At 46.4% G+C, this 25203-nt stretch overlaps 1 protein-coding gene across 2 annotated transcripts in view; it reads left to right on the top strand.

Moving 5' to 3' along the window:
• Positions 1–21942, top strand: part of LOC143957705 (uncharacterized) — a 51631-nt gene extending 29689 nt beyond the window's left edge. For both annotated transcript variants that reach the window (XM_077467398.1, XM_077467397.1), the window contains 6 exons: positions 1845–1958; positions 9951–10040; positions 14385–14687; positions 16605–16750; positions 16849–16946; positions 19793–21942. In XM_077467398.1, the coding sequence (XP_077323524.1) occupies positions 1845–1958; positions 9951–10040; positions 14385–14687; positions 16605–16750; positions 16849–16946; positions 19793–19973 (932 nt within the window). In that variant the 3' untranslated portion in view covers positions 19974–21942. The remainder of the gene's footprint in view (positions 1–1844; positions 1959–9950; positions 10041–14384; positions 14688–16604; positions 16751–16848; positions 16947–19792) is intronic.
• Positions 21943–25203: the final 3261 nt, after the last annotated feature.

Genomic DNA, 25203 nt, shown 5'->3' with positions numbered 1-25203 from the left:
ATGGACTGTGACAGGTTCTCAGGTACTCATATGGACTGTGACGGGTTCTCAGGTACTCATATGGACTGTGACAGGTTCTCAGGTACTCATATGGACTGTGACGGGTTCTCAGGTACTCATATGGACTGTGACGGGTTCTCAGGTACTCATATGGACTGTGACAGGTACTCAGGTACTCATATGGACTGTGACAGGTTCTCAGGTACTCATATGGACTGTGACGGGTACTCAGATACTCATATGGACTGTGACGGGTTCTCAGGTACTCATATGGACTGTGACGGGTTCTCAGGTACTCATATGGACTGTGACGGGTTCTCAGGTACTCATATGGACTGTGACGGGTTCTCAGGTACTCATATGGACTGTGACAGGTACTCAGGTACTCATATGGACTGTGACAGGTCCTCTTTATTGGGGAGGGGGGCAATCAGTGTGATTGGTGTACACTGTAAGCAGTAACGAGATGTTACCGCAATCTCCTCCTCATATAAGATCGGTGTGTGAGGAGGAGAACCCGGTAACATCTCGTTAACGCCGTTTGTTGACATTTAGAGATCGGCTGTGAAATGATCACAGCTGATAACGTAGTAAACAGCCTCCGGCCAATGGCTGTTTACCAACATCAGTGAGGAGCAGTGTTCCCAGGAACAAGCCACCACCGACGTGCACGTGCAACGCACCCGCAATTGCATACTTGCGCCATGCACAGTGGGGCGGAACCATCTGTGATTGGCCGTGACTTCATCACGATGACCAATGGCTGTTTATCAACATCGGTGACGAGCAGTGTTCCCGGGAACACACTGCCACTGATGTGCACGCACAACGCGCCCGCGATCACATGCTTGCGCCGTGCACAGTGGGGTGGAACCATCTGTGATTGGCCGTGACTTCATCACCATGACCAGTGGCTGTTCACCCCCCTCGATCTCCGTGGCACACCACCACCGAAGGAACAGGGATGTGCGGGCATGATCGATGTTTAAATTGAGGGCCGTCACATGAGGCCCTCCCAGAATGAGAGCCGCGCGATCTGGCCATCATATGAAGGCCAGTGGGTGGCAAACGGTTGCTTTTTGCATTTGAGTAGAAAAACGCTCAAAAACACTGGACAAAACAAACTAAAAAACCAAAACAAATTGTAGCTGCTGACTTTTAATAATCGGACACTCACCTGTCCCACGGTCCTACAATGCGGGAGCAGGAAGCCCCGCTCCCTTCCCCCTCCGCTCCGCGACGCCAGCACTCTAACTTTGGGCACGCACTGCGCATGCGCAAGCCACGCTGCACGCTGTGAATGGTTGGGCAATCTTCTGGGACCTGTGATGTGTCCCAGAATATTGCGGGGGGGGGGGGCCGGGGGGTAGGTGATCTTCCTTCCAGCGCTGCGGCGCCAGGGGAGGAAGTGGGGACCTGGGCGCCTGTAAAAAGAGGATATCCACCCTCCCAAAAAAAATTACATGCCAAATGTGGTTTGTCAGGAAGTCACCTTCACTTAAAGCGGAAGTTCCATTTTTGGGAGGAACTCCGCTTTAAAGTTCCATGCACCATGGTCCATGTTCCATAGCAGCTATAAAAAATGCCAGAACAAAACCCGACTTCCCCGGAGAAGACTGTGATTGGAGTCCCTGGTCAGATATTATCTTTTTTTAGCACCTTTATCCTTTTCTTTTTGTAGCCCCCATAATGGAAGCCCATGTAAGGGGATTCCTCGTCTCTATCAGTCTTCGTTGCTTTGGAATTGTTACATTTTATTTCAGTGTTGTGTCATATATTGCTTATGTACGAAGCTGTTCAAGGCATGCCACCTTAAAAAAAAGTAATAATAATAATAATAACAGGTACCACCCCTGAGGAGCAGATGGAGAGCCAGGACATCATGTATGAGAACACTGATGGTTTGGAGCCCCCCCGGAGGGAACCATCCACCTCCCACAATGACAAGAGGAAGTCAGGTAATGGCAAGTGAGGTGTATCTATGTACTCCCAATGTGGGTTATATGTTGTGCCGTCCAAGATGGGGGGCGGTGCGGCATGGACACATTCTGGGTGCACAATGTGAGCAGACCGGGTGAAAGTCTTCATCTCAGAGGAGACATACAGAGTCCCTTCCACCATACGTCTCTATCCGGCAGGCAGGTTTTTACATTTCAGGTTTAGTTTCTCTTTAACGTCTTCTATTTTTTGCATCATCAGTGTTGAAAATTGGATTCCATTTTCTATCAGTGTTGTGTAATTGGTGACATGGTGAGTAGAAAACTATGCTGGGCTCCACATCCTCCATGTGTCAGGCATGAACCTACCTATACACTTTAACCCATTCCTTCCCCACATAGGTTGTTCCTCTTCAGCTCCCTGAGGCACTCTGGGCACAGAATTCTCCCCTGAGCACCAACACAGAAGCCCTCTCAGGAGGAGGCCCCTGGCCTGGCCTAACCAACACCACCTACTAGGCCAGTGGTCACTAAATAGTGGTCCATGGTCCTGAACTGGACCCGCTGACAGTCCTGTCCAGACGTGGCCATACCACTTCCATGGCTGGTTGTCTTCTCCAGGGCATCCTGCCTGGCCACCCATGGCATTCTCACAGTGGGCAGGGTTGGAGAAGCTGCAGATTGGCACAGAGGGGCCATATTATTAGGTAACAAGGGGGTAATTACCCGTCTCGCCATTATGAAAAAAACTCCCACACTATGTCCCGATCTGCAGCTCCTCCCACCCCACCCGCAGTGAGGATGACATCAGTGGCTGGGCGGAAGGCCCGGGAGAGGACACCCCAGGAATGATTAGTTCCTCTGCCCTGCCAAAGGTACTGTAGGACTATGCAGGGGAGTCATGCTTTAAAGGGTCTCTGTGTTGTGTTAAGGGGCACTGCAATGTAAAGGGGGGCAGTGATGTAAAGGAGAACTGAGGACACTGTGGGATTACTTTAAAGAGTGGACTGTGATGTAAAGGGGACTAAGGTACGCTGAAGACGATGATGTACAGCGGGACCGTGATGTGTTGTAGCGCTAATGAAATTCGAACCTCCGGCCGAAGGAAATTTTTCTGAATGGACATTTTAATTCCAGACCTCTGTGCTAGGCAGTAGGGAAGAGCGAACGGTTTGGCCGGAGCATAAGTTCAGGCCAAACTTGGTTGTTCAGATGTTCTGCGAACACCGAACAATATGCAGTGTTCGGGGGAAAATTTGGAACACCGTTAAAGTCTATAGGACACGAACATGAAAAATCAAAAGGCTTAAATACAAAATATTATCATAAAAAGCATTTGGGGACCCGGGTCCTGCCCCAGGGGACATGTATCAATGCAAATAATTTTTTTTTAAATGGCCGTTTTTTCGGGAGCAGTTTTTTAATGCTTAAAGTGAAACAATAAAAATGAAATATTCCTTTAAATATCGTACCTGGGGGGTGTCTATAGTATGCCTGTAAAGTGGCGCATGTTTCCCGTGTTTAGAACAGTCCCTGCACAAAATGACATTTCTAAAGGAAAAATTGTCATTTAAAACTGATTGCGGCTGTAATGAATTGTTGGGCTTCGGCAATATAAAAAAAGAGCATGGGATCCCCCCCAGTCCATTACCAGGCCCTTTGTGTCTGTTATGAATATTAAGGGGAACAGCGAACCAAGATTTTTAAAAAAATTGCGTGGGGTCCACCTAAAATCCATACCAGGGCCCTTCAGATCTGGGTGGGATGGTCAGATGTCAGTCGGGTGGCATGGTGTAAAGTGGCAGATGCAGCCATGAGGGTTGGCATTGCCCGAAGATGTGGTGCTGGGCTCAGTGACCACAGAGAGAAAGTGAAGGAGAACGAGTAAGCTGTGTCACTCCAGTGTGCTGCTGTTAAGGGACTGTGAGATCCTGCCTGTGATGGGCTGTTGCTGAGCTGACAATCAGGCCTAACAAAGTAAGCCAGCAGGAACCAAGAATGTGCAGGTGGCTGAGGAAGAGGAGGCTGTGTATAGAGACTGTATATAGGGACTGTAGATAGGAAGCTGTTCCTGAAGTAGTTGAAGTCAAGTGAGCATCCCATAACCTCCCATCCCCAATAAGAATGTATTCCCCACCACCAGCCCATCAGAATGGTCCCATTTGCTATATTTGCCGTCTCTGGTGGAAGTCATATTCAGTGTTTTCTCTTCTGTACATTGGAGTACGATGGACGGGAAACTTTACCAGATGCAGGAAATTCTCACTAATTACAGCTCTCTGTGTGGTTTAATGCAACCACAGAAAGTGTCCCAGTAGGTTTACCGACATCAAATATCCATTGTGATAACAGTGCTAGAGGTCCGCGCCCAGCTTCCTCTTTCCTGACCAAAAGAAGCAGCTACAATGAAGTCTGTGTCAGGCCCGGAACAGATCTACAGGAACTGAGAGAGAACTTCCTCTTCTACAACAAAGACCCAAATTCAGCATTCATTTCTCTCCAAGTCATTGCTTTTCTAATATACCCCCCCCACGCTCCGAGATCCAAGATATCTCCAAGATTAGATCTAAATATATTTCAAATAAGGGACCAACAAGGGATCTCCGATTCATGTGATCCCGAGTCTCCTGACAGCACAGCCAGGAATCTGTGCTACACTTTGTAATACAATAATTTGCTCTAAATTGCTTTTTACACCAGCAGCCCCCTGTAAAATTATAAGTGGTATAGTTATAGGTCCATCATGGTGAGTGTATTCTTCATCCTCGTGCAGAGCTCCAGGTGCCACAGTTATACATCAATTCCAGCTGTGTCAAACAGTGTGTCCTCTGCTGGGCATTGTGGTTCCTCCTGTCAGCTCCCACTGTGACCATACACCCATGGTGGAAGGGAGATGAGTGTACACCCATTGTGCAAAGTAGATAAGCGTACACTTAAAAAGGGTGGTGAGCATACACCCATGGTGAAAGGGGGGTGAGTGTATACCCATGGTGGTGAGTGAATACCTATGGTGGAAGGGTGGTCAGTGTATACCCATGGTGGAAGGGAGGTGAGTGAACACACATGGTGGAAGGTTAGTGAGTGAACACCCATGGTGCGAGGGTGTTGAGTGAGCACACATGGTGGAAGTGTAGTGAGTGAACACCCATGGTGGAAGGGAGGTGAGTGAACACTCATTTTTGAAGAGTGATGAGTGAACACACATGGTGGAAGGGTAGTGAGTGAATACCCATAGTGGATAGGTGGTGAGTGAACACCCATGGTGGAAGGGAGGTGAGTGAACACTCATGTTTGAAGAGTGATGAGTGAACACACATGGTGGAAGGGTAGTGAGTGAATACCCATGGTGGATAGGTGGAGAGTGAACACTGATGGTGGGAGGGACGTGAGTGAACATTGATGATGGAAGGGTGGTCAGTGAACACCAATGGTGGAAGGGTGGTGAGTGTACACCTATGGTGGAAGGGTGGTGAGTGAACACCCATGGTGGAAGGGTGGTGAGTGAACACCCATGGTGGAGGGTGGTGAGTGAACACCCATGGTGGGAGGGTGGTGAGTGAACACCCATGGTGGGAGGGAGGTGAGTGGACACCCATGGTGGAAGGGTGGTAAGTGTACACCCATAGTTGAAGGGTGATGAGTGAACACACATAGTGGAAGGGTGATGAGTGAACACACATAGTGGAAGGGTGATGAGTGAACACACATAGTGGAAGGGTGGTGAGTGTACACCCATGGTGGAAGGGTGGTGAGTGAACACCCATGGTGGAAGGGTGGTGAGTGAACACCCATGGTGGAAGGGTGGTGAGTGAACACCCATGGTGGAAGGGTGGTGAGTGAACACCCATGGTGGAAGGGAAGTGAGTAAACACCCATTGTGGAAGGGAGGTAAGTGAACACTAGGGATGAGCTTTGAGTTCGAGTCGAACTCAAGTTCGACTCGAACATTGCCTGTTCACCGAACAGCAAACAATTTGGGGTGTTCGCGGCAAATTCGAAAAGCCGCGGAACACCCTGTACAAGTCTATGGGAGAAATCTAAAGTGCTCATTTAAAAGGCTTATATGCAAGTTATTGTCAAAAAAAGTGTTTGGGGACCCGGGTCCTGCCCCAGGGGACATGTATCTATGCAAAAAAAGTTTTTTCGGGAGAAGTGATTTTAATAATGCTTAAAGTTAAACAATAAAAGTGTAATATTCCTTTAGATTTCGTACCTGGGGGGTGTCTATAGTATGCCTGGAAAGGGGTGCATGTTTCCCGTGCTTAGAACTGTCCCTGCACAAAGTGTCATTTCTGCAGGAAAAAAAGTAATTTAAAATCACTTGCGGCTATAATGAATTGTCGGCTCCCCGTAATACAGAGAACAGTCATTGAAAGTCATTGATAAAAAAAAAGCGTGGGGTTCCCCCAAATTCAATTACCAGACCCTTCAGGTCTGGTATGGATATTAAGGGGAATCCCGTGTCAAATTTTAAAAAAATGGCGTGGAGTTCCCCCTAAAAATCCATACCAGACCCTTTATCCGAGCACGCAACCTGGCAGGCCGCAAGAAAAAAGGGGGATGAGAGAGCGCCCCCCTACTGAACCATACCAGGCTACATGCCCTCAACATTGGGAGGATGCTAGGGTGGGAAGATGCCCACGATGACACAAGAAGTGGGCAACTAAAAAGAGAATGAACGGATGCAAATGTAAAAAAGAATAATTGGTTACGGAAATGTGTTTGGAGGAAAAGACCGGAACTCTGGCCTGACAAGTGGATTCTCCACCATGACACTTCTCCTGTATATGAAGTGTTCAGTGTTTTGGCAAATTCCTGGCTTAGAAATTCATTCCGAAACATAACCAACTACCTTATTCCCCTGACTTAGCACTCTGCGACTTTTGGCTGTTACCAAAATGTAAAAAATACCTGAAAAAGACACAGATTTAAGGACATCCCAGACATCCAGCATGACACAACAGAGATACTGCACAGCGCTCCGGAAAAAATTTCAAGGAATGTTTCCAGCAGTGGCATAGTCCGCTGGGACAGCGTGTCGCCTCACAAGGGGACTACTTTGAAGGTGACAACAGCCGCTGGTGTATAGGTAAGCAAACTTTTTTTTTTTTTTTTACAGTCCATTCCGGGAATTAAATTGTCACACATCATACATTAGAGTGGAAATGAGATGAGTATACACACATGATGTAAGGGAGATAAGCTTACATCCATGGTGAAAGGAGATGAGTGTGCATTATAGTAGAAGGGGGATGAGTGTACATTAGGATACAAGGGAAATGGCTGTAGAACCGTGGTGGACAGGAGTTGAGTGTGGACCCGTGGTGGACAGGAGTTGAGTGTGGACCCGTGGTGGACAGGAGTTGAGTGTGGACCCGTGGTGGACAGGAGTTGAGTGTGGACCCGTGGTGGACAGGAGTTGAGTGTGGACCCATGGTGGACAGGAGTTGAGTGTGGACCCATGGTGGACAGGAGTTGAGTGTGGACCCATGGTGGACAGGAGTAGAGTGTGGACCCGTGGTGGACAGGAGTTGGGTGTGGACCCATGGTGGACAGGAGTTGAGTGTGGACCCATGGTGGACAGGAGTTGAGTGTGGACCCATGGTGGACAGGAGTAGAGTGTGGACCCGTGGTGGACAGGAGTTGGGTGTGGACCAATGGTGGACAGGAGTTGAGTGTGGACCCATGGTGGACAGGAGTAGAGTGTGGACCCGTGGTGGACAGGAGTTGGGTGTGGACCCATGGTGGACAGGAGTTGAGTGTGGACCCATGGTGGACAGGAGTAGAGTGTGGACCCGTGGTGGACAGGAGTTGGGTGTGGACCAATGGTGGACAGGAGTTGAGTGTGGACCCGTAGTGGACAGGAGTTGACTGTGGACCCATGGTGGACAGGAGTTGAGTGTGGACCCATTATGGAAGGAATATTAGTACCCAAAGTAGTAGAGAGATGAGTGTACGCTTCAGGGGGCAATGAAGAAGAGTTTACATCGAGGCGGGGATAAGTGTACATTATGGCAGAATGGGGATGTACAGTACATTATGGTGGAAGGGAGATGAGTGTGCATCAGGATAGATGGGGGATGATCACACACCCGTGGTGGAAGGGGCAGTGTGCACTCATGGTGGATGGGAAAAGAGTGAGCGCCCATGGTGGAAGGGAGATGAGTGTGCCTTATGGTGGAAGGCAGAGGAGTGTACATTATATTGGAAGGGAGAAGAGTGTTTATTATAGTAGAAGGGAGATTAGTGTACAATCATGGTTGAAGTTGATGAGTGTATATTGAGGTAGAAGGGAGATGAGTGTTTATTATAATAGAAGGAGATGAGTGTACATCCAAGGTGGAAGAGGTATGAGTGTAAATTATGGAGGAACATAGATGAGCATATTTCCATCTGTTTGAGCCTTACTCGTGTCTTTTAAACACTATATATGCTGATCATCTGTATTAATGATGTAAAAAGAAATGTACTTTGTGAAATTAATTTATGTTTTTTCTTTTTGAATTTATTATGTTGGTAGTTGGCTTATCCTCTGATGAAGCATTAAGCGAAACATGTCAGGATAAATCAATCACAACTACCTCAACTTTACCGTCTATTGGACCACAAAGCTGTATATAACCTCAGTATGATTATACAGATTACTGCTCTGTTTTTATGAATTTTGTATAAATACATTTTGTATAGAAAAACCTTTTATTATGAATATAACTCTGATTTTTTGCACCGTTAACGTCCCATTTTCTTAGGTTTGGTTTACCTTAAAAAACCTTGTTTGATAGATGAGCATATGTTACAGTGGAAGGGGGCTAAGTGTATATCATAGTGGAAGGGAGATTAGTGTTTATTATAATAGAAGGGGGATGAGTGTACACTCATGGTGGATGGGAGTTGAGTGTACAACCATGGTGGAAGAGAGATAAGGGTACATTATAGTGGAAGGGAGAAGAGTGTTTATTATAGTAGAAGGAAAGTTAATGTACATCCATGGTGGAGGAGAGAAAGGAATACACTCAAGGTATAAGGTAGATGAGTGTACATGCATGATGGATGGGAGTTGAGTGTACATGCATGATGGATGGGAGTTGAGTGTACATGCAAGATGAATGGGAGTTGAGTGTACATGCACGATGGATGGGAGTTGAGTGTACATGCATGATGGATGGGAGTTGAGTGTACATGCATGATGAATGGGAGTTGAGTGTACATGCACGATGGATGGGAGTTGAGTGTACATGCATGGTGGAATCAATATGAGTGTACGTTATGGTAAAAAGGGGAGGAGTGTACCCCAAAGGTGGAAAGAGGATGAATGTGCATTATGGTAGAAGGAGGATGGGTATAAATCCATGGTGGACGGGGCACAGGAATAAACTATGGCGGAAGAGAAATGTGTTCATCAGACGGGTGTACACCCCTATTGGACAAGAGATAAGTGTCCATGCATTATGGTGGAAAGGGGATGGTTGTACACTCTGGTGGAAGGTGGGATTAGCGCTCACCCTTGGTGGAAGGAAGATGAGTGTGCGTTATGGTGGAAGGGGGATCGGTATGCCGTCACTTACAGTATCTGCGCCAGCTGTAAAAATAAATGTAATGATTTCTACATAAAACAACTGAATACGGCCGCAGTTTGTTTCAAATCTGACTGGACTTCAGATTTTAAAATATGTCCACATCAAGAAAGTCCAACCACTTCATAGGGGACCTTGTGCCTTCAGGTGGACTCCACAGAGATTGGCCTTCTCCTCGCCACCCTCAGGATTAACCTGGGAGAAGCTGGTAGAGATTTAGCTTTGTGGTCTGTTTTACCAATTCACCTGGAGCGGGATTGGAAGCCATACACAGGTGGGACATTCAGGCTTGCATGCTTGGTTGTTGGGGGCTGAATGGATATCTTACTGTAAGAAACAATACTTAATTCTCTGAGATATGTGACGTCACCAGCTAATTCAGTTATCTGCATCCTTATTCCTTTGCTTTTCAAATAACGTTGTTATGTCTGTGTTCTAGGCATCCAGAAGTGGCTTCCTCACCGTACCACCATCTGTCTGCTGTTGTGTCTTGTGTTGGTTACAGTTATCATTGTCCTCATTGTGAGATGTGAGTAATGTGTTCCATTTTCTGTATGGTGACATGTCGGGTGTATAGTGTTGGGGGGCATCTGAAGTACTGGGTTTTGGGTGGGCATCTGAAGAAGGGTAGAAGGGTGAACTCTGAAATCTGCTCACATAACTAGCCTGGTGTTGACATCACCTGGTCTCTGCCGTGTTACAGGTGACTTCAGACCCAGAAAATGGGCCATATGGAACTCCTTCCCCATTTGTTAGAAGGTCCCCTAGAGGTCATCAGAGGTCCCTCATGCTAGTGACTACAACCTTGGAAAACACACAGGAATTGGAGTTGTTGACTCTCCTACCCATAGGAAAGAGTCCACCAGCGCCTAGAGGCGATTCAGTTCGCATTGTGCGCTATACAAGTATTTCATTCATTCACCATCTTGTCATTGTTCAGATACAGTAGGCCCAAGGCCTTACCATAGGTTTCAAAACCCTCTTGTATCAGGTAATGCAGTTCCATCGTTTCTTCCAAAATAATGAACGTCCAGCCAGAACTTGCTTTTCAATGCTTCGCTGGAATGTAAACATAACACATCCCAGCCTCGGGCTATGCGCTCAACACAACAGGAGCTCTTCTGTACAGGGGGTTTCCAGCCAGCATTCAGTTTACTGCAGTCTACTATGCCCTCTCCATACCCTGAAGGTCCGTTGTGACTCAATGAAGCCAGACAAGATGTAACCATTGTGCCATTTTTCCTACCACATATTGGGGAACACCAAGGCTTCTCTTTCTCATCTGCCCCTTCTAATTCTCCTCCTTTCCTTCTTATACCATCTTCCTGGGGAAGGAGCCCAGAACATCAGTGATGGTTCTCATTTATCCTGGTCTACTGTATCCGGTAGTATTAATATAATTCCACTGGACCCGTCCTTTATTGTTGAAGACATTTCATTGCATATCCAAGTGGCTTTCCTACTTCAGATGAGTGTAAGGGAATTATGCCCACCATACCAGGAACATACTCCAGTATTCATATCCACCATACTGAGAACATACCCCAGTATTTATACCTACCATACAGAGAACATACCCCAGTATTTATACCCACCATACAGAGAACATACCCCAGTGTTTATACCCACCATACCCCAGTATTTATACCTACCATACAGAGAACATACCCCAGTGTTTATACCCACCATACCCCAGTATTTATACCCACCATACAGAGAACATACCCCAGTGTTTATACCCACCATACCCCAGTATTTATACCCACCATACAGAGAACATACCCCAGTGTTTATACCGACAGCAACCAACGTCCAAGAAAGCAATCCCGTCGTCCACTGCGAAACCAGTGGACGACGCACTGGACGACGGGGTTGCTTTCTGGCGCCGCCATCTTGGACGTTGGCTGTTGTCGGTTCTGTGAAAGTGAAAGCATCGTTCTCTCGGGTTTTTACACTATTGGAGCCCTATTCTCTTTTCCATGGTGTACGTTTTGAGCCTTCCAAATTTGTGAGAGGTATCCCATGAAAAACGCATCCAGCTACTCGTACATGGAAAGGGTGGTGTAAAGGCGAACAGGAAGGATTCCTTTGAAGTGGGGGACAACCTTATATTCATATGCTCATCTTGATCCTAGGTAGTGGGGGATCATGAAGTTCCGGTAAGAAGTAACTTCAGATACTTGGTGGTGGATTGAACACTTTACGTATATGGAGGATTCTATTTGCATTTAATCCATTACAGCTGGACTTTTCTTCATTTATTTATTCATCCATTATTTTGTGTGTGTTTAACCACTTCCCGACCAGCGCACGACTATGTACGTCAACAGAATGGCACGGGCAGGCATATTGGCGTACAGGTACGTCCAATATTCGATGCCGCCATGCCATCGGGAGCGCGCCGCCGGCGGCGCGCTCCCGCGCTGGTCGGGACCCCCGTGAGTCCGGTCGCGGGACCCGCGGACTCGATCGCCGCGGGAATCCCCGCAATCGTCTCACGGAGCGGCTGAATGGAGGAAATGCTGTGTAAACAACATTTTTCCATTCTGCCTAGCAACTAGTGACGCTGATCTCTGCTCCATGTGATTGGAGCAGAGATCAGTGTACACTAAATGAAAGCCCAACCCCCCACAGTTAGTAACACACCCCTAGGAACACTTAACCCCTACACTGCCACCCACTGGTTAACCCTTTCACTGCCAGTGTCATTTACACAGGAATCACTGCATTTATATAGCAGTGATTACTGTATAAATGACAATGGTCCCAAAAATGTGTCAAAAATGTCCGATAGGTCCCCCACAATGTCGCAGTCACAATAAAAATCGCAGATCGCCGTCATTACTAGTAAAAAAAATAATAATAAAAAATTATTAATAAAAATGCTATAAAACTATCCCTATTTTGTAAACGCTATAACTTTTGCGCAAACCAATCAATAATCGCTTATTGCGATTTTTTTTTACCAAAAATATGTATAAGAATACGTATCGGCCTAAACTGAGGGAAAAAATGTTTTTTTATATATTTTTGGGGGATATTTATTATAGCAAAAAGTAAAAAATAATGCGTTTTTTTCAAAATTATCGCTCTATTTTTGTTTATAGCGCAAAAAATAAAAACCGCAGAGGTGATCAAATACCACCAAAAGAAAGCTCTATTTGTAGGAAAAAAAAGGATGTCAATTTTGTTTGGGAGCCATGTCGCACGACCGCGCAATTGTCAGTTAAAGTGACGCAGTGCCGAATCGCAAAAAGTGGTCTGGTCTTTGACCAGCAAATTGGTCCGGTCTGAAAGTGGTTAAAGGCTTTCAGTTCACGGGTGTTTTTTGATATGATCACCTGATTTGCATACATTTTTTGTACACTAAGCTGTGACCTGCCCACTTAAGGGTGTGGCTGGGAATAATATTTATATTGTTTGTTCTCCCACTGGTTGGGGGCAGAACAATATTGTCTTTATATTGTCACTTTAATCTGTTGTAGTGCACTTAGCGCGGCTTAATATTTTTCCTAATCATACTAGGAACATACTCCAGTTTGTATAACCCCCATACTGGAAAAATATTCAAAGAATTATAGCCACACCTTAAAGATCTTCCACTGGTGACTCAAACTTCACTATTTCAGAACTTCACCAAACAATGGATCTTCAGCACCCAACAAACTTCTGGAAGTGTCAGATGTCGGCATTCCCTGTTGTGTGCTGTGCTTCTACCCACTGGCAGCTACATCACTACAGCCCTGCGGGAATACAGTAGGACCATATTGCTCATCAGGTGTGTTCCCTAAACTGTTACCATAAGGTTGGAAGAACACACTTGTCCACAATCTCTTTGTATCCTGTAGTATTAACAGTGCCAGTCTGTCAGGAAAAGAACATTCCTGTATGCAGATACACTGATGTGAGAAACCCTGGTCATGGCCGGATTGCGGTTGCACACAATAGCCTGGCTTGTCCCTGGATTACGCCTCTGTCTTCTCCTTCTGCTCTTCAGTGCTGTTGTTACTGACCTTGGCCTGACTCCTGACTACCCCCCTGCCTGCCGCTTGAACCTGATCTGTTCGTTAGTTGTTGACCTGAACCATCTGACTTTGTCTTGTGCCTATCCTGCACCTGCACCTGCCTTCCTGTACTCTTCTCTGGCTCCAGTCCTTCCACTAGCATGTCTGGTCCTGCCTTCCGTGCATTCCAGATGCACAGGAGCACCTTCCAGGGGAAGACTTACCAGGTACTCGTGCCACTCTGTGCTCCAGAGTTCACTGTCAACTTACCAGGGATTCCAGAGCCAGGTCTGTAGGCCCCTGTACACACGGTCGGACATTCCGACAACCAAATCCGTTGGATTTTGTCCGACGGATTTTGTCCGAAACTGTTGCATACACACAGTCGGACAAAGTTGTCGGAAAATCCGATCGTTCAGAACGTGATGACGTTATTTCGTTACGACGGGACTACGTTCAGGCTAGTAGCCAATAGCTTTGATGTAGGAATTTGATCTGAGCATGCGTGGCACTTTGTCATTTTGTCGGAAAATTTTACCAACAAGTTGGAAAACTTGGTCCGTCGGATACTCCGACGGAAACAGTCCAATGGAGACCACACACAGTCGGAATATCCGACAAAACGGTCCGATCGGACACATTCCATCGGAATCTCCGTCCGTGTGTACAAAGGCTAAGAGAGACCTTCCTCAACAGTTCAGGCTCCACCACCAGGTATGTTACACCGTCACTGGCAACACCTGAACTCAAAATGTTGGATCTATCTCCACATACTTTTGTGTCCATAATAGCTGTGTTGGTCAAGTGGTGACAAGCTTTTAGCAGTATAGTGTATTTCCTTAATTACCTGTATGTGCTACACCCTGCAGCCATCCCGCTGTTCAGCAATCCCAAGCAACCAGAGGCCACCTACCACATATTGGAGAGCAATGTGACTGAGACTCCCAGGGGTGAAAAAGAGTTCCTGGAACCATTGAGAAGAGAGATGTCAACTACCAAGACTGAGCTGAAGGAGACCCGTCTGGAACTGGAAAAGGCACTACAAGAAAATAGGGACTTGAAAAACCTTCTACTGAGCCGCCAGCAGGAAGATCAAAATGCTACAACCAATAGACCGACAACAGAGGAGGTGTTGAAGCACACAGGATTAGGGCTGGACCAGCGAGAGATAGGTATTGTTGGGATTTGTCACTTTAAGTGAATTTCAACATGCTTGAGATCACCTTAGCTCCTTATTTTAACAAAAAAAGTAAAAAACAAAAGCTTTAAAAAAAAAAGGGGGACAGCCTTGATGGGCCACTTGGCCATTTTCTGCCATTACTCTCTTCTGCTTTTATTTCTAGGTATTTATCCAAGCCTGTTAGCTACCTGAGTTTTCTCCATTACCCAAGGGTCCATTTCTCCTCCGAAAAGGGAATTCCTTAATTCTTTGAACACCTTGGGGGGCAAGGCTCCAGACAGTGGCAAGGCACTCTAGTGCTAAAGCCGTTGCCATAACCAAAGCCAAGTGGACTCCAATCCATAGGAACCAGTCGAAGCCGGCCCACCAAGTACCAATTTTGAGGAGAGGAAAAAGGCTTGTAAAAGCCACAAATCCTCCCCACAACAACAGAGAAGGCCTCCAGCCACCCATCTCTGTGGAGTAAAAAAATTTAAAAATTAAAATCACACATGCTCATGCAGTGATAAAAAAATAAATAGAAAGTGCCAAGTGCAGTGTACATGGCTGGCCTTCTGTCTGATATAACAATTTCTCCAGATTAAGCAGATTCCTTGCCTAGGAAATGTGTGCTAAAGAAGCATAAGTGACATGACCTTGTGCCCATGCCACACAGGGGGTCCTAAACCCATTGCATTTTTCTGCCAACCCAGAGACGCCCCGGGTAGCACCTCATCTGAAGCTTCTTGCATTCTTAACCCCTGGCTAGACAAGGGCAGCCCCATCACTATTAACCAGTTCCCGACCAGCGCACGCCGATGTACTTCGACAGAATGGCACGGGCAGGCATATTGGCGTACGCTCGCGTGCCTGTCGGGACCCCCGTGAGTCCGGTCGCGGGTCCCACGGACTCGATCGCCGCGGGCATACCCGCGATTGTCTCACGGGACGGCTGAATGGAGGAAATGCCGTGTAAACAGCATTTCTCCATTCTGCCTAGCAACTAGTGGCGCTGATCTCTGCTCCATGTGATTGGAGCAGAGATCAGTGTTCACTAAATGAAAGCCCAGCCCCCCCCCCACAGTTAGTGACACGCCCCTATGAACACTTAACCCCTACACTGCCACCCACTGGTTAACCCCTTCACTGCCAGTGTCATTTACACAGGAATCAGTGCATTTATATAGCAGTGATTGCTGTATAAATGACAATGGTCCCAAAAATGTGTCAAAAATGTCCGATGTGTCCGCCACAATGTCGCAGTCACAATAAAAATCGCTGATCGCCGCCATTACTAGTAAAAATTAAAATAAAAAATTATTAATAAAAATGCTATAAAACTATTCCTATTTTGTAAACGCTATAACTTTTGCGCAAACCAATCAATAATCGCTTATTGCGATTTTTTTTACCAAAAATATGTAGAAGAATACGTATCGGCCTAAACTGAGGGAGAAAAATGTTTTTTTTATATATTTTTGGGGGATATTTATTATAACAAAAAGTAAAAAATAATGCGTTTTTTTTTTCAAAATTGTCGCTCTATTTTTGTTTATAGCGCAAAAAATAAAAACCGCAGAGGTGATCAAATACCACCAAAAGAAAGCTCTATTTGTGGGAAAAAAAGGACGCCAATTTTGTTTGGGAGCCACGTCGCACGACCGCGCAATTGTCAGTTAAAGTGACGCAGTGCCGAATCGCAAAAAGTGGTCTGGTCTTTGACCAGCAAAATGGTCCGGGGCTGAAAGTGGTTAAAAGACATTAAAACCCAGTAGCAAGCAAAAGCCCCTCATTCTCTCCATACCACTTTATATGACACCACTCCTATTTAAGAGACTCAGACACCTCCTGAAATCCTCCACCAAGGACAACTCTTCTACGTCTAGTTTAGAACCTCACTAACTGACGCTTCCTTCGTTTCTGATTTCAGAGTTCTGCCCCGAAGGATGGGTCCTCTTCAAGAAGACATGTCTTTGGATTTCCACGGAGCAAAACACATGGAGAAAGAGTTCAAATGATTGTGAAGAGAGAGATTCCAACCTGATCATTGTGCCGTGGAATGACACGGCTCTCCAGGTAAGTGTAGGTGATAGCGATTAATGATATAGTGTCATGTTGGGGATATCCAAACCTCAACTGACTTCTCTGATATTAGATATTAACATTCTGTTTAGCACTTCCTGGCAGGAGAACAAGGAGGATTCTGGGTTGGAAAAGAATTGACCTGGAGGTGGCCAGACGAATGGAGTTGGCCCGGAGGTTATGGATCCACGTAAGTACTAACACTCCAACGCCGGATCCCGACAGTTGAAATAGAGAAAAAAGAATGCTGACAGTGGTAGTGCCCACATTGGATAGAGATTTAAAAGGAAAGTAACTAACACAAAAAGTTACAAAGTAGCGAACAATTTTATTATTACACAGTTTGCCAATACATTCTGTTCCAGGACCAGGAGCCCGGAGCCGGCGGTGTTTGTTGAGCGGCTTTTTAGTGTGAAAATTAAACTTGGCCCTTCCTGACATTTAGTCTATTCCTTATACTCCCTATATTTAACCCCTCATCGATCTTAACACTTAACCCTCACCTGACCCCACAAGACTTTAAAACTAAAGCGATAGTAAACCGCCTTTGGTTAAAAATCCCTGCAAGGCAATGTCATAATGTGCTAGTACCCATGGCAAACGAGCAAATTATGAGAAACTTACCTTAGAATGAAGCCCTCTATGCGCTGTCACTGCTCAGATGGCTGACATCTCACCCTTGCAGGTTCGTGGCCTCCAGCTACATGAGTGGTCGGTGGCACGATGACGTCACTCCTGTGCATGCGTATGGGAGCCGTCGTATGTGGCACAGGCTCTGAAGGTCTGACATTGTAAGCTGGACCTTCGGAGTGCATGCGTCCATGATGTCACCGTCTGCATGCACTCTGAATTAACTTCCTCTGGACCATTGACACCTAACCACAACCTCAACCTGGCCCCGATACTGAACCCCAATCCCCTCGCTCATCCCTAACACTGAACTATAATCCACACCTGACCATAACCTCTAATTATAAAATACTATCTAAACCTAACACTTAACTATAACCCTCATCTAACCCTAACACTTAACTATAGTCTCCTAAGTGACCCTAAAACCCCGTACACACGATCGGACTTTCCACCAGCAAAACCATGTTTTTTTGTCCGAAGGATGTTGGCTCAAACTTGTCTTGCATACACACGGTCACACAAATGTTGGTCAACAATTCCGAACGTGGGAACGCGGTGACGTACGACGAGCTGAGAAAAAGGAAGTTCAATAACCAGTGTGGCATCTTCTGCTTGATTCAGAGCATGCATGAACTTTTGTGCGACGAACTTGTGTACACACAATCGAACTTTCCGAAAACAAGTTTTGCTGGTGGAAAATTTGAGAACCTGCTCTCAAACATTTGTGGGCAGAAATTCTGACAGAAAAAGTTCGATGGAGCATACACACGGTGGGACTTTCCAACAACAAGCTCACATCGAACATTTCCCATCGGAAAATCCGACCGGGTGTACTTAACCATGACCTCCACCTGACCTTAACCCCCATCTAATAATACCTCCTAATTATAACATCCCATCTGACCCTAACATCATAGAATAATCACTCACCTGACCTTAACACTTAAAGAGGAAGTAAACCCTGATGGGTTTACTTCCTCTTTTTTTCCCTGCAAAGGTAAAGCATAATGGACTACTATGCATCGCATCGCATCGCATAGTAGCTCATTATGTGTCACTTACCTGACACAGGAGCCAGCGAAGTCGCCGCTGTCCCCTGTAGTCCGCCGCATCCATGTTGCTGGTGGCGTCTCGCAGCTCCGGCGAATCACAGCAGCGCAGCCGCGATGACGTCACTCCCGCGCATGCGCACGGGAGTCGCGTCTCGCAGCTCCGCCGCTGCCATTCGGCGAAGCCGCGATGACGTCACTCCCGCGCATGCGCACGGGAGTCAAAAAATTAGGCAAATCCATTCTTGGACTTGCCATAGACAGCGGTGCCCATTTTCGGGCAAATATCTCCTAAACCATATAGGTTTAGGAGATATTGCTTGGACCTACAGGTAAGCCTTAATCTAGGCTTACCTGTAGGTCCAAGTGGTTTGGAAGGGTTTACTTCCTCTTTAACTATAGACCTACTTACCTGATTACCATGGTCTCTTCTAGGATTTAATCCCAGCACCATAACATCCCTCCAATTTGACTGTAACACTTAACCATAACCCCCACATGACCCTAAGGCTTCACCATGATCCCCTGTCTGACTCTACCACTTAGCCATAACTCCCACTTGACCCTAAAGCCCCGTACACACGAGAGGACTTATGTCCGACAGACTTCCGAAGGAGTCCTGCCGGAGTTCTGCTGGAGTTCCGACAGAGTTCTGACTGACTTTTCGACTGAGTGGACTTGGCCACACACAATCACACTAAACTCCGACGGATTCGAACATGATGACGTACGACTGGACTCGAATAAGGAAGTTCATAGCCAGTAGCCAATAGCTGCCCTAGCGTCGGTTTTAGTCCGTCGGAATAGCATACACACGAGCGAATTTTTCGAAGGGACTGGGTCCGGCGGAGTTCCGTCGGAAAAATTTGAAGCATGTTCCATTTTCTAAAGTCCGTCAGACTTTTGCGAATCAAAAGTCCGTTGCAGCCCACACACGATCGGATAGTCTGACGGAATCATTCCGTCGGACTTTGGATGTTGAAAAGTCCGCTCGTGTGTACGCGGCATAAGGCTTCACCATGATCCCCTGTCTGACTCTACCACTTAGCCATAACTCCCACTTGACCCTCATGCTTAGCCGTTATTTCCCACCTGACCTTATTGCTTAGTCTTAGTAATAACCCGAATTTGACCCTAATGCTTAGCTATACCCCCATCTGACCCTAACAGTTATCCACAACCCCAGTCTTATCTGTAAAAATCTTTACATCTTCTAATAATACTTGTTTCCTGGCTGTCTCTTAAATTCAGTGCTTACTGGATCCCTGACCCACAGCTAATGTGAGCCTAAATGTAATTGTAACCTTAACCCCTAACACTGTATATAGATCACCATGACTTTATCTCTTTACAGAATGAGCGATCACTGCTGGACCCTGAGCGGTGGAACTCTGCGGAGTGTGACCTGCTCGGATAATCATAGATGGATCTGTGAGAGGAATATTGTTCTAACTTCATATAAAGGCTCCTCTTATAACAATCTGGAATTCAGCCTGTGGAGGGCAATCTTCTCTTGTTACAGAAAATCGAACTGACCAATGGAGGGAAACCTATCTATAAAACCTGTGATAATTACTATCAACTGCTTCCAGCATATAAACATTAACAAGGCTTTCATGGTTTTAACTTTTATTTTAAAATGGGACTCTGTGTTCCCCCCAGCAGTTGGTCACATGACCAATTCCAAGATTTGGGGGGGGGGTGACTGATGTCAAGGCAGGGCTGGCAATTCTGCAGCTGGAGAGTGCTTCTCTGCTTCAGCAGAACCCATGATGCCAATAGTATAAGCTGCTGAAGAGGGCTCCTCACTTTCAATGGAACCCATGTGGCCAATAACATAAGTAGCTTAAGAGTTCTCCTCCCCTTCAGTGGAACCCATGTAGCCAGTAGCATGACCACCTGAACAGTATTCCTCCCCTTTATTTGAACCCATGCAGCCAATAGTATAAGCAGCCGAAGAGTGCGCCTTCCCTTCAGTGGAACCCATGTAGCCAATACCATAAGCAGCTTAAGAGGTCTCCTCGCCTTCAGTGCAACCCATGTGGCCAATAGCATAATCCCTTTCAGTAGAACCCATGTAGCCAATACCATAAGCAGCTTAAGAGTTCTCCTCACCTTCAGTGGAACCCATGTGGCCAATAGCATAATCCCTTTCAGTAGAGCCCATGTAGCCAATAGCATAATCAGCTTAAGAGTTCTCCTCGCCTCCAGTGGAACCCATGTGGCCAATAGCATAATCCCTTTCAGTAGAACCCATGTAGCCAATAGCATAAGCAGCTTAAGAGTACTCCTCGCCTCCAGTGGAACCCATGTGGCCAATAACATAAGCAGCTGAAAAGTACTCCTCCCCTTCAGTGGAACCCATGTAGCCAGTAGCATGACCACCTGAACAGTATTCCTCCCCTTTAGTTGAACCCATGCAGCCAATAGTATAAGCAGCCGAAGAGTGCTCCTTCCCTTCAGTGGAACCCATGTGGCCAATAGCATAATCTCTTTCAGTAGAACCCATGTAGCCAATAGCATAAGCAGCTTAAGAGTTCTCCTCGCCTTCAGTGGAACCCATGTGGCCAATAACATAAGCAGCTGAAGAGTACTCCTTCCCTTCAGTGGAACCCATGTAGCCAGTAGCATGACCATCTGAACAGTATCCCTCCCCTTTAGTTGAACCCATGCAGCCAATAGTATAAGCAGCCAAAGAGTGCTCCTTCCCTTCAGTGGAACCCATGTGGCCAATAGCATAATCAGCTTAAGAGTACTTCTCCCTGTCAGTGGAACCCATGTGGCCAATAGTATAAGCAGCTAAAGAGTGTTCCTCCCTTTAGATGGAACTTTTGTGGATAGTAGCATAACCAGCTGAAGAGTACTCCTCCCCTTCAGTTGAACCGATGTGGCCAATAGTATAAGCAGCTAAAGAGTGCTCCTCCCCTTCAGTGGAACCCATACAGCGAATAGCATAAGCAGTTCAAGAGTTCTTCACTTCAGTGGAACCCATGTGGACAATAGAATAAACAGCTAAAGAGTGCCCCTCCCCTTCAGCAGAACCCATGTGGCCAATAGCATAAACAGTTGAAGAGTGCTCCTCCCCTTTAGCAGAACCCATGTGACCAATAGAATATTCAGCTGACGAGTGCTCCCCCTTCAGTGGAACCCATATGGTCAATATCATGGTTGTTCCTTTCGGGGATGCGTGTGCTTCTTCTCCTCTGAGGTGCCTCGGGCCTCTCTCGAGACTCAAAGAAAAGGGAGCTGTGAGAAGGGAAATGGACAGTAATTAATGGGAACTCTGATCTAACTGGTAAACTTGATGTCATCCTCAGCCATGGGAAGCAACCAATTCAACCAATTCATAATTTGACTTTCTTCTTGCAATGGAATTTCACACAATGGGGACGTACCAATTCCAATTTAGGCTTTTTATAGCCTATGAAGGAGATCACATCAAACATACATGGATTCCTGGACAATAGATATGTGATCTTGTAAATAAAAGCTCCAACAAGGTGACTGCATAGTATTTCATCTACATTAACATTTCTCTAACTGTCTGCAAGGCGTTATAAAATGGTAACAATGGTGATAGGGAACTGTCTTTATGCAGTCCAGTAATTATCAGCCAAGATCTTCACATAGCGATGGTTTCGGTTTAGTAGAGTCTCCAGCTGGGGAAGTGGCCTGGACTGTGGTGTAGAAGTGTCTTGGATGTTACACACAGGTCTCTTGTTGATGGTCATGTGATGTGTCATGTTCAGTATTCTACAGGCTTTTTTAATCAGAAAATGGTTGCAGGAACTCAACTACGATCCCCCAAAATCCCCCTCCTGTCGTGGATATTTCACTATACTCTTGTGCTAATAAGCGCCCATTCAGTCTAATGGTATAATACATCTTACCTATCACTCTATTTCCCACATATCCCCAATGAAACAGACATGACCACGCTTACGTCCTCATCTCAGCATCACTCCCCCCTCCTGGACAGAGGCTCTTGCTTTTACTCACACGCACAAACAGGAAGCCACAAACAGGATGTGACCTCACAGGATATGACCAAATAAGGATATGACCAAACAAGGATATGACATCACAGGATGTGAAAACACAGGATATGAGTTCATACAACAACCAATGACTAAACTTCCAACTGATTGGAGATTATCTGCAGGTGTATGCTCATGGCACCATAAATATGTTGATCGGGCATACAGGGGTGGCAAAGACGCACATCCGCTAAACCGATAATGTCTTTGCAGAGCGAATACATCCCCCCCCAGATGAACATCTGTGAATCGTACAGGGGCCCATTCGCCGGCAGTAGGGATGAGCCAAACACCCCCCGGTTCGGTTCGCACCAGAACTTTCGAACGGACCCCAAATTCGAACGAACTTTAGAACCCCATTGAAGTCTATGGGACTCGAACGTTCGAAATGAAAAGTGCTAATTTTAACGGCTAATATGCAAGATACTGTCCTAAAAAGGGTTTGGGGACCTGCCTCCTGCCCCAGGGGACATGGGTCAATGCCTAAAATGTTTTTAAAAATGGCTGTTTTGGCGGGAGCACTGATTTTAATGACGATTAAAGTGAAAAAAAAAGTGAAATATTCCTTTAAATATGGTGCCTGGGGGGTGTCTGTAGTTTGCCTGTGAAGTGCCACGTGTTTCCCGTGTTTAGAACAGTCCCTGCACAAAATTACATTAAACGGAAATAACATCATTTAAAACTGCTTGCGGTTTTAATGTTATATCTGGTTCCTGCAATATGGTTGAAAATCATTCAGAAAAATGGCATGAGTAGCCCTCCCTGCCCATTACCAGCCTATTTGGGTCTTGTACGCATATTAAGGGGAACCCTGTACCCATATTAAAAAAAGGAAATGCGTGTGGCCCCCAGGCCCTATATACTCATAACAGCAGTATACAGGCGGTGCAAACAAGACAGGGACTGTGTATTAAGTTGAATCTGTTTGTCATTTTCAACTGGTACATTTTTAAAGTGTAGCTCCAGTCAAAAAAACTATTTTTAAGCTTTTTGGAAAACATAGGGAAGGGTTATCACCCCTGTATAATTTGTTTTGTCGTCCATCTTTTTTTCATCTCACTTGCTGTTGTCTCCTTCCGTTTGCAAGTAGGAGATGTTTGTAAGTTGGATGTTTGAAAGTAGGGGCCTGCCCTATATGCTCTGCAGAAATGGCGGAACAAGGTGTTGGTTTTGCCACAACATTGTAAGCCCTCAAAGTGACTCTTGGTGGGCGCTGGAGCGCCCTGCTGTGAACGATTATATCAAGAATTGTAATTACATGCCATTGTTGAACAGTGGTAGAAAAATTGACCTTTGGTGGTTGTGGTGCTGGTGCCACAACACTATAAGTCCTCACAGTTACTCTGGGTGGGCACAGGAAGGGGCCCTCCTGTGAAATATTATATCAAGAATTGTAATTACATGTCCCTGTTAAACAGGGGCAGAAAAATTGGGCCTTAGGCACTGGTGCTGGTGCCACCACACTGCAACCTCTCCCATATACTCTTGTTTGATTGCAGGAATTAGCCCTGCTGCAAAGCATTGCATCAAAAATTGTACTTAAACGCCCCTGTTAAACAGGGGCAGAAAAATTGGGCTGATGGCATCAACCAGAACCAGAAATGTTCTTCCAACATATCAGCGGAGGAGGAAGAGGATAGACAATCAACATAACAGGACAGTCACTCAGCATCAGCATAGGCAGTCTTGAAGGGATGTGATATTTCCAAAAAAATTATTCGGTTACATCAGCTTCAGGTGCTTGGTAGCTGTGGGTGATCCAAGACTGATTCATCTTGATGAAGGTCAGTCGATCAACTGATTCGGTGGACAGGCGCACCCTGTGATCGGTAACAAAGCCACCAGCAGCACTGAAGGTGCGTTCCGAAAGAACGCTGGATGCAGGACAGGCCAGTAGCTCAATTGCATACTGTGCAAGCTCTGGCCAGTGATCCATCCTCAAGACCCAGTAAGCCAGAGGATTTTCAGTGGGAAAGGTGTCCAAGTCTGACCTTGCCCCTAGGTATTCCTGCACCATGTAAATCAGACGCTGGCGATGGTTGCTGGAACCGATCATACCTTGGGGCTGCGGACTAAAAAATTGTCTGAAAGCATCAGTCAAACGGCCACCTTCTCCACCGCTCCTTCTGACCGATGCCTCAGCAACACGTTGTCCAGGACCAGGAGTTTGTAACCTCCCAGTCTCTGGGAACGCGTTGCACAGACCTTTCTGCAAGGCCTCCCGGAGATGTCTCATTCTCTGCTCCCTCTGCGACGGCAAGATAAGGTCGGCAACCTTACCCTTGTACCGTGGATCAAGGAGAGTGGCCAGCCAGTAATGGTCCCTCTCCTTGATCCGAAGAATACGAGGATCCTTCCGCAGGCTTTGCAGGATCAGGGAGGCCATGCAGCATAGGTTAGCTGAGGCATTCGGTCCGGAGTCCTCTGGGTCACTAAGGACAACATGATCCGCAGCTACCTCCTCCCAGCCACGTACAAGTCCACGGGTTTCTTGGGACTGTAAATCATCCCTACAAGACTGCTTCTGCTGATGCTGATGCTGAGTGCCAGCCTCCACCTCCATGCTGACACAATCATCCTCTTCTTCCTCCTCCTCATCCTCTTCCTGTGTGATGGGTGGCACAGCAGGAACACTGTCTGGATAAAGGGGGCCTTGAGAGGCAAGGAAGTCCTCCTCTTCCTGCCTCTGTTCTGCCTCAAGTGCCCTGTCCATTATTCCATGCAGCGT

This window comes from Lithobates pipiens, unplaced genomic scaffold (genome assembly GCF_037356315.1).
Source record: "Lithobates pipiens isolate NorthernLeopardFrog02 unplaced genomic scaffold, aLitPip1_a1.2 Scaffold_55, whole genome shotgun sequence".
Lineage (NCBI taxonomy): Eukaryota > Metazoa > Chordata > Amphibia > Anura > Ranidae > Lithobates > Lithobates pipiens.
The sequence above is the reverse complement of the archived record's forward strand: the minus strand, read 5'-3'. Positions and strand labels throughout refer to the sequence as shown.